This window comes from Hevea brasiliensis, chromosome 5 (genome assembly GCF_030052815.1).
Source record: "Hevea brasiliensis isolate MT/VB/25A 57/8 chromosome 5, ASM3005281v1, whole genome shotgun sequence".
NCBI lineage: Eukaryota > Viridiplantae > Streptophyta > Magnoliopsida > Malpighiales > Euphorbiaceae > Hevea > Hevea brasiliensis.
Window position 1 is genome coordinate 109,202,554 of NC_079497.1, and position 10,529 is coordinate 109,213,082.

At 32.6% G+C, this 10,529-nt stretch overlaps 1 protein-coding gene across 1 annotated transcript; it reads right to left on the reverse strand.

Moving 5' to 3' along the window:
- Positions 1-651: 651 nt before the first annotated feature.
- Positions 652-4,688, reverse strand: LOC131179967 (protein SMAX1-LIKE 3-like). The gene is made up of 3 exons (XM_058147394.1): positions 3,005-4,688; positions 2,192-2,438; positions 652-2,048 (listed from the first exon to the last, which is right to left on the reverse strand). Exons 1-3 carry the CDS (start codon positions 4,204-4,206, stop codon positions 885-887), a joined length of 2,613 nt encoding a protein of 870 aa, XP_058003377.1. The 5' UTR covers positions 4,207-4,688; the 3' UTR covers positions 652-884.
- Between the last annotated feature and the right edge of the window lie 5,841 nt (positions 4,689-10,529).

Here is a 10,529-nt window from a genome sequence, read left to right on the forward strand (position 1 = left end):
CACCTTTAATAGAAATTATTTCACACATTGGTTTTCCTTCTGATCAAATTTATCTGCACCAATTGGTATGAGAATAGCCCTACATTTAATTTTATTAAGTTGTATACGTATCGTTAAAAATTTTAAGTATGAAAATTTATATATTTGTGTTTTAGATTTATGGTGAATCGAATTGAATCGAATTTAAACAAAAATTTTTTCAAGAAAAATAATAAATGGTGAAGCTCATGACATATGGTGAAATATTTTAAGTTTATAATAAATCAATTTTAGATATTTTTTTTGAATTAAATTAAAAAAAAATTGTAAGACTCTAAACTCTGATAAAAAAAAATGTTGATTAACTCTTGTATTTTAGTATTAATTTACAAATTTCAATGAAAATAATGTCCAAGTAAAAACATCTTCCAATGGTGTTGGCTGTGTAAATAGTGTAAGACATGATGAAATGATCAGTTGAATGCGGAAAGGTGATGAATATCCAACACTACCCACTCAAGTAGCTAGTTTTCTTTCATGCACGATTGCACTTGAATCCATGCATAAATTGATAGAATATAAATTTTTGCAAGAATCTTAAAATGAAAAATAAGGAACATTTTGATTTTCTTGCTAATAAGGAAAAAAAAAAAGATTTTTACGTTTATGAAGTGAAAAAACAAACGAAGGAATTTCATGCATGAAGATAATGGACGATAATTAAAACGTGATTTTACATAAAGAAAGCATCTTGTTTCTTCATCCCTAGCCCTAGGAATCCTATATATCAGAATCTAAAAACTAATTAAACAACATTTTAAAAGGAAAAAAAAAAAAGATCAAAACAACCTCTAAATCTAATGACATGAATATTCACCGAGTTTTCCACTATCTAGTATTAGAATTTATAATTCTTGGATTTTGAAAATGATCCGACTATCGACAGATTCAAGAAGGCCAATGTTATCGATTGATTGATCCTCCGCACTATCATCATTAATGCAGATATTCAAATCCAGCGAGACACAAGGGCTTGTCTCCTCCATTGTGGCACTGCTTGGACCTTGCTCTTGCTCCTGGGAATTATCTGTTTTTTGCTTGATGGGAGGAGAGCAGGCTCTTGATCTTGAGCTAAAGCTTTCACAGCTCAAAATAATAATAGCATCACTAAGACTAACTTCTTCACCATTGGCGTTGGTTATTCTTCCTCTTTCAATCGCTCTTTTGAAACCCATTTGCGAGCAATAATCTGCTTGCTCAACATCTTCCACAAAGAAAACCCGATGTGGGTTGCTTGACAAAGCCTCAGCAAATCTTTCGATATAGCTGCAACTTTGTTCATCTCTTGATCTCTTGTTTCTGCAGTCTTCGGTTGAGTCTGCTCTTGTGGATGAAAAACTGCTTAAGGCAGTGGAAATGAAATTGTTCTGCGAGCCAAAGACTAGCCTAGCCAATTCTTTGGCTATCTTCTCTTTAGCTTCCATATCAACTCCTTGAAAGAATAACCAAGTTTCTTCTTTGGCCTCACTGTTTCGCACCTTCCCTTTTCTTCTTACCATGCCTGACCTGCATTTCAAGATCGTGCTCGCGATTTCAGGGATTATATCTTTCTGCCATGGCACCTTTTTCTCCATTGCATTGCATAAAGTTTTCAAGTTCTCAGCATTCAGCTCCTTGAACTTGTGGGGATATTCCACTTCCATTACATCACTGGAAGAAGTGGAGTTAGGAGTAGAATTTGGATTCGATGAAAATGAAGGTTTGGGATGATCTCTATGCTCTGGAATGTACATTCTCAGGCTGGGTTCGATGGCAGCATTTCCCTTGTTGACAGTTTCTGAACCGACCCACAAATTGTAGTCCCTCCATGATTGCTTGGGTTCAATCATTGGCCAGTCATGATGGATTAGGTGCAAATTAGGGTATTGGTCATATGAGAAACCAGAAGTAGAAGAAGAAGGTGATACGGAAGAAAATGTAATGGTTTTCTCAGAAGAATAAGGTTGGTGGTGGATTGAACTGCAGATTGAGTTCCACTTTTCGCAAAGATCTTTGATTGGGATAGACTCCTGGAGGATTATTTAGAAAAAAAGGAAAAAACGCAAAATAATAAAAAAATCAGTGTCCAAACTTATAATTGTATATTAAATGCAATTATGAATTTTAGGGAGCCCCAAATGTGATTTATTAATCATAATAATCAATTAAATACCTGATCATTACTATTGTTAAGTCCTTTGCTCTCATTTTTGTATTGTTGAAGCCATGCAGGAAGGCTAGAACTTGTGAACTCACTATTACAAGTACTAGCCTGTAAGCTTCGAGCCTCGGTCTCAAACTTGGCTGCACAATCAGCACAGCAAGTGAGTTGTTTCTCTTCATCACCTTCGAGTATAATCCAGCAGCTAGACCCATTTTGATATGCTTTATTGCTTGTGGTCTGACTTTGTAGATCATAGCTGAAGGGAAAAGGGAAATCAAGTTATTGATAGGCATTGAAAAAGACAGGTAAAATGGAAGTGGGTATAGCAACTTGTGTTAATTTTCACTAGTTGAATTCCTACAGTTGCAACTTGAGGATGCAGATTTCTAAAGCCAAAAGAAGAGGAAAACTAAAATGCTTTAGTAATATAGCTGAGAAATGCACAGCTCTCATCCCTTTTCCTTTCCAAATGTAAAGCAGTGGATTTAATTTGCTCATTTTAGCACATAAATATTATAGCAAAGCTTCGCCTTTATGCAACTTTTTTTTTCCTCTCACGAATAGGAAGAAAACAGGTTTTTAACTTAAATTTTAAGTTACCAAAAGGAAAAGGAAAAGAAGAACTTTATTTTCAGCATTTCTTTTCATTTAGTCATAGCGATAAAAATCTTTTATTTTTAACAAAAAAGAAAATATAAACACTAACTTCTTTTCCTTTGCTGCGAAGGAATTCAAAATCGATGTATAGATGTAGTAGAAAGAAAGAAAAAAGAGGGAAATAATTGGCTACAATTATATCTAACTTTATTACCAACTGTTTACCTGTCGGTGATGAGACTTAAGCGTAAGCTGCCAGCAGGAATTGTAATAGGATGGAGACCCCAAATAGACTCAAGTGATGGATGGCCTGATTTGCACTTCATGTATGTTTGGAAAGTGGCAATCCCCATGAGCCAAAATTTCCCATTATTTTGATCTCCAATTCCAAAAACCAATTTCCCAAGCTCCATGATCATTTGCTCCATTGGACACAAATAGCTACTCCACCCTTGTTCACTTGTGCTGCAAGTCCTGTACTCACCAACCCACTTGAGATCTCCCAAATTCAACACAACTCCTTTGCTCATGTTGCTTCTCACCAGACCTTTAAGATCTTCAAGCTTCTGTTTTACCTCTATCCTGGAGAGATTAGATAAAGATGTTATTGGAAATGGTATAAACTTCACTTCCCTTAAAGCCTCAGGAACATCTCCTTTAATAACCTTGTCTATCACTCCTTTAACCACACCCTCTATGCTACCAAGACACTCTCCTACAATCACAATACTTCTCTTTCTTTTGTTCATTAAATTATCTATAACACTCATCACATCCTCATTCCTAATTGGATCTAAAGATGTTATTGGTTTGCTTGCTTTTGCTCCTACTTGACTCAAGGGAGGAGATTGGGAAAGGGTAAGGTTGCTTTCCTTGGACTTACTAGTTACAGAAGGAGCACTTTGAGAACAAATTTCTAAAGAAACAGCTTGCTCAACATTGCTTTTCACTTGGGTACTAGAGAAACCAGCTTCTCTCATGACCCTACTAACACTAGGATCATCTAAAATGGATATTATGAGCTGTTCTAGCTCTATTTTCACAGCTAGGAGAGGTTGCTGCTGGTTCTCAATAGAGCCACGTCGTTGGTGAGCCTGAGCGCGCTTAAAGGCAGCAACCAAGGCATTAGAGATTGAAGGATACTGTTGGGAGTGAGTACCTAACATGGGGCTTGATGTGGAAGCAGGGAGACGATTAAGGGCAACGTTGAAGCAAAGCTCGAGGGCTTTGCACTGGAGGGGGTGAGAGTGGGATTGAAGGCAAGCTGTTCTCAGTAAGCCAGTAGGGGCAGCAAGCATGGTGCTAGCTACATGGAGCGGGGTCACTTGGGCATGGCCTCGCCGTCTCGCCAGAGTCACGGCTTGTTTCACGACGGTTGCCGCCTCCGCAGTTAGAGCTTGTTGCACCGTGCAACCTCCTGCTCTCATTTTTTTTTCCAACTCAGCTAGCCTGCCAAAAAGATATATAGGGGCAAAGAGAAGCTCAAAAAAGATTAGGGTGAGAGCTCAAGGAAGGTTTGCTAGAGATTTTAGCTTCATGGCTATTGTTAAGATCATTGGAGGAAGATATACAAGCACATGAATCTATGAAGGGTTTAGGCTGGTTTTTTTAGGGTTTGCAGAGAGAGTGATGTATATGGTTTATGTGAAGTTTAGTGAGGTGTGTATGTAGGTTGCTAGGTAGGTAAGTATAGAATTGGGATTTGGACATGGGAGTAGGATTGTGATGTTGGTCATGGAAAGAATAGAAAGAAGGGGTGTGAAATATATGGAAGGTGGGCTAATGCCTTTCTTGTAGGTGAGGCAAAATTTGGGGTCCCAAAGTCGAATTTGTAGTGGAAAGTGGAATGCATGTGCTGACAAGAGGGACGAATGCGCCAGTCTCAAAGGCAATTCAGCTTTTGCCCTTTCTCTCTCTCTCTCTCTCTCCCTACTTTGATAAAAGATATGGTTTTCCTAAGTGGGTCTCTTTCTTTTATGCAACCCATTAAACATCATTAAGGTATATTAGCCTTAAAATCATCTCCCTAAGTTCACAACAAATCCAACCATAATCACTTCTTCTTAACCCATGGAAACTCAGTACTGCTAGATCTTGCCACTGTTGGATTTATTCGAAATTAGGTGGAAATTGATTCGATTTAATTTGAAATTAAAATTAAATTAAAGTTTTATGAAATTAAATGGAATTGAATTTTTTTTTTAAATTAAATATATGTAAGATTCACATAAAATATAAATCAATTTTTTAATAATAAATATATCTAAATAAGAAATCCTCTTTTGGAAGAAGAAAATTATGAGAGAGATTTTTAAGCAATTAATAATTATATTTAGTACTTAGATATCCCTAACGAAAAGATAAAAATAGATATTTATTTACAAGCTCTAGCAATGAGAAGAATGGGCAAAATTTAACTTTTATGTGTCAATCTCTGGTGATATATGATTTGGTGGGTAGAGAGAGAGAGAGAGAGAGAGAGAGAGATATGTTTTTCAGCTGCATCCTCCAAAGTCGAGACCCTGAAATGAAAAGAGAATGCAGACTATATGTCTCTCAAGGAATCGGGAACTGTATACAATTTTCTTCTCCGGACTCAAACACAGGGAATAAAGGGTTTCCATTTACCTATTTTATTAAATTTAATCTACATAATGCATGGGGATTAAGAACCCACAAAAACATTCCCTCATTTTCCCTCTCTCTCTCTCTCTCTCTCTCTCCATTATTTCATAAAGTTGGAGCTTTTGGAGCTGGACCCTCTCCATCTCTTTTTCTTCCCTTCAAAATTGAGTAAACATACATATGATAACGAACTCCCATAGTCCAAGGCCATTGTTTGGTGGGGTTGTTTTAAAAGACTTATTGATCAGTCTTCACTACACAAGATTTGTTATCTTTTTTTTTTTTTAATTTATAAAAAAGATAAAATACTTGAATTTAAAATTTTATTTAATTGAAAAATATATACTTTTTAATTTAATGGAGACTCGATGAATTAAATAATAAATAATAATGAGAAATGACCTTTTCCCTATGTTAACTCTCACCATACAGTATAAAAGTGATATTCTTATAATGTGTAGATGGAAAGATTCAAATTAAGCTTAAATTTCAATTAAGAATTTAAATTTAATATCTTACCATTCTAAAAATAATTTTTATATTACCGAGTTAAAGTTTGTTGGTAAAGTACATTAATTAATTATTTCTTCTCAATTTGTTGTTATTATTATCGAGTAGTATGATTTTTTTTTCTTTATTTCTATTATAACATTCAATCCATTAATAATTTTAGAGTAAGGTTTTTTTAAATAAATAAAAGAATTTTATCAGAAAAAATAGGAAAAGTCTGGTAGGGAGAGTTAAGGATAAGCCCAACAACCAAAGGTTACAATAGAAAGTATTAGAATAAAACAGGGCATTTTGATAACATGAATCGAGTTTAATGAGCGGAGGATTACCCAAGTCATATATGAAGTATATTTCCTTATACTTGATCAATGTAGGAAAACACATTCTCTCATCACGTCCAGTACTAAACATCTGGAACATAAAATTTACAGAATTGAACATTTGTGAATGGCTCAGTATTGAATGAAAAGTTAACTATAATACGATATTGATAAAATGAATTGAATTTAACTCCACCCAAAATACATTTAAGACACCTTGTATTTACGTTATAACCTATGGGTGCGGGACAGCGAAAGGTTTTAGTCGAAATCTTATATAAAGGAGGAAAAGCAAGCTCCCAAAATTGAGATATCAACTTTTCCCAAACAAAATATATTCTATTATTATTTTTTTCAAAAAATAATTTCAACATCTTCAACTTTTAGGTTATTACTAAATACTTTATTAGAAACTCATATATACAAATTAATTTCAATAATTAATGTCCTATCTTCAAAAAATTATAATTTAAAGTCTTATCAATGTTTAAATTTCAATTAAAATTCTCTTAATACTTTTATTAAATCGCAATATTTTTCCTTCAAATTTCAAATTTTTTTACTATTACTAACAACTATTTTTTTTTTGGTAGTGTAGAGTAGCATATTCTAACTTTTTAAAACCTAATATTAAATTTTTTTTGAATAATAAAGTAATAACTGGCCACACAATTCGTGAGTAAACAATTATTATTTTTTTTTTTATAAAAAGAAGATGAGTTACATTAATAAATTAAGGATATATTATTATATTTTGCAACATATTTTATATAAGGAAAAACAAGCATAAAATTAACATATGTTTTGGAAAAAATAAAAGTGTGCAAACTAAATAATAAAATTATAATTTCTACCAATAGGATTAATTCAGTCAATAAGGGTGAAAGCTTCTCTTTCTTATCAATTAAGGTTCAACTTAGAGAGTATTTTAATATTATTTATTCTAAATAAATTAGACTGATGTGAGAGAGTACACTCTTAAAATAGCTCAAAAGAAAAACTTAATTTTTGATGCACGAGAACTAGCTAAAAATATCAATGATTGTCAATACCTAAAAAAGTATAACTTCTTAATAAATTTAATTTCTTAAATATTACTTTCTAAAAGATAAGTATAATTGAACCAAACCATTAATATCCAAGAGGTGAAAAATGAGAGTTCTCATTTCTTATTAAAATATGGTTTGATTTTATGGGGAGCACTATAGAATTATTTATATTGTATGCACTAAATCAATAAGAGAATACACCCTTAAGATTACTCGGAAAGAGAACTTATCCCCAATACGTGAAAGGTGGTCCAAAAATATATGACTGTAAATATTAAAAAAGAATATCTTATTTATAGATTCACGAAAGTATGAATTTAAATATATTGTCTAAGATATGGTTGAATATTATCTAAATCTTTAAGTGTATTAGAATAAAAAGGCTCAAATATTCAAATTTTGAAGATCAAATTTCCTATCAAACGCGATAAATTATTTAGTTTCAGTTGCTTTTGTTCTTAAAATTAAATTGCAACCACGTGTCTTCTTCTTCTAATAATATACAAACAAAGATGTCAGCAGCAACATAATTGTTTCAGGTCCATTGTGGATTCAAAGAATTCTAATAAAAAATTTGCATGAAGAAGGGTTCTGATTAAAAATACAAGGGTTTTTGTTATTTGGCTAACTTGTTCAACGTGCATGCCTTAACTAAAGGCTTGAGTATTTGATTTGCAACATATGATCCGGTTTACCATAAATTTAAGATATAAAATGTATGATAAAATCTATTTATTAAATATTTAAGTCATATATAATTATCTTTTGAGTCAATGATATTTAATTGTTAAATTTTATTTAGTTTTCAAAATATAACCTAATATGGATTAACATTAATCCCTAGCTAATGTAAGGACCATGCACTAATCCTATTAATTTGGAGAATATTTCTAGTTCTGAATTTCCCTAAAATGATCCCTTATTATTCTGTAATGGCAGACCACGAGATTCATGCCATGTTAATTATATCTAAAAGCAAGAAGTAATGGGCTGAAAAGAAATAGTCATTAAGAAATCCAAGATTATAAACCTAATTAATTAAGAACAAGAACCTCTTTTCTTTTTTCCTTTTTTTCTTCTTGGGGTCCATATATATATATATATATATATATATATATATATATATATATAAGCATAAACCCACCACCACTAAGCTAATTGATCTTCTGCTTCTGCTTCTTCTTCTTCTTCTTGGTTACGAGGTGGTGGTGGGGGGTGTGTTTAGCTTTGTTGTGGCCCATGTTAGGTCCCTGGTCTTATATTCCCTAGCATGTCATTGCATAGAAAGGAGAGCTACAGCACTGCTATTAGCTACTCATCTTATCTAAGCATTTCGAAATAAACAAATTAAAACATATACACAGCAAACGAGAGATCTCCCTTTCATTCCTCAATCATCTTCGACTTTTACTTGTTTCATACAAAGACCCATCAAAAATCAGTGTTTACTGCTAATACTTTCAGTCTCAATGTCTCCTCTTCAAAAGTAAAGTAATAATAATACTTCACATATATTATATTATAACATAAACTTTGTACGTATAGCTAGTAATAGATCTTAAGGAACAACTTCCAAACAAGTTGTAGAAAGAATGTTACAATATTGTGTGTAGTGAACCCCAAGAAAATAGCATTCCACATGACATGACATGACAAGAAAAGAAACACTAGGGGATTGTCATCTTTGGGAATGTTTCAAATTCCACTGCCTTTGTGTACGTGCCTTCTTTACATACTATATTATTACATATTTTATCATTTATATATGATATATGAGCTTTGTTTTTTTATGGGGAAGGTCCCTCGTATTAACACTGAAAAAAAAAAGATTTTTCGTAAATAATCAGTACATTTTAACTTAGTAATATTAAAGTTACGAGTGAATGAGTCGAGCTCTGATCATAGTTCAATCAACAAAATAAAAATGCTACATTTTATGGCAAATTAAGCTAACCATTAAAAAGAAAAAACCTTGAAGCCGTGTAGAAAAACGCCTGAGCTTGGGGTTGGAATGATATTAATTGTAGGACCCAAAAGCTAACTAAGAACAAATAATCCAAAAAAATCTGAAACTGTTTATTCTTTCTCAGTGACCAGTCAAAAAGGTTACATCTTTGTTGGCCTAAAAAGACATACAAAGCGCACCAAAAATAATTTGAACAAACAAAGCAATTATTCAAATGCCACAAAAGGAGTGTTTGAATGAAAGAGAGGAATATATATAAGTTGCTTAGGAGACACCCTATAATTTATACTTTCTTCTCTATTAACTTCTCCATGGAAAAATTTTCTTAAACCTAATTTATCATGAATTTAAGATATGTGATTCCACTATTTATATTGTATCGTGGGTCACGTATGGGCAAAAATTTCCCTCTAGCCAATGTAACGGTTCACTTTGTTTTAAATCACAGAAAGTATATATATATATATATATATATAAAGAAAACTGTAACTAAAGCTAATAATTAATTAGCAACTGTTACTTGGGCTAAAGGTATAAAAAATGGGACTCCAAAAGAAGGGTCTCAAAGTGAAAGTTAGAGTTATATCTTTTCTCTTCTTTCACCATCAAACCCTTTAATTTTTTGTGGAAAACACATTGCATATTATTAGAGATGAGAGAGTACCATCTTACACTGATTTCTCTTCTCTTTTGCTTAAAGTAAAGCAATCTCTCTCTCTCACACACATAAAAGAAATATTAAAAGTAAAATATGGCATTATCTACTCAAAAGTGTGGCTCTTTTTATGCTTTTAACTTCAAATAAGCATCTCTGCTGTATTATACGTGGCCATGTGGATGAAAGCAATATATCCGAGTGAGAATAGTTTTTAACAATAGTTTTTAGTTGTTTGGGCGGCAGACTTTAAAGGTTTCGTGGAGAAAAAGTTGCTCTAATTTTGACATGACAGCCTTGTTAATGTAAAGGTGATGGAATTACGTACCACACCCTCCTTTTCCCAAAAGTTTGCATTATTTTTATGTTTATATAATCTTACTTTATGCTTAATTACTATATATCTTATGTATATGCTGTCAACAAACTAATTAAAAGATTAATATGGTATCTAATGAGCATTTACTTGCTTACTTTATGCAGAAGCCTAACGTTTTCCTGCTTCTGCTTGCTTGGTGATATAGTTTGCTATTGATTTGGTAGAGCCAAGTTGTGCCATTTGGGTTTATTTATCCTGCAAACTTTAAAATTTCTCTAAAATAATATTATTTGTATGATGAAATCT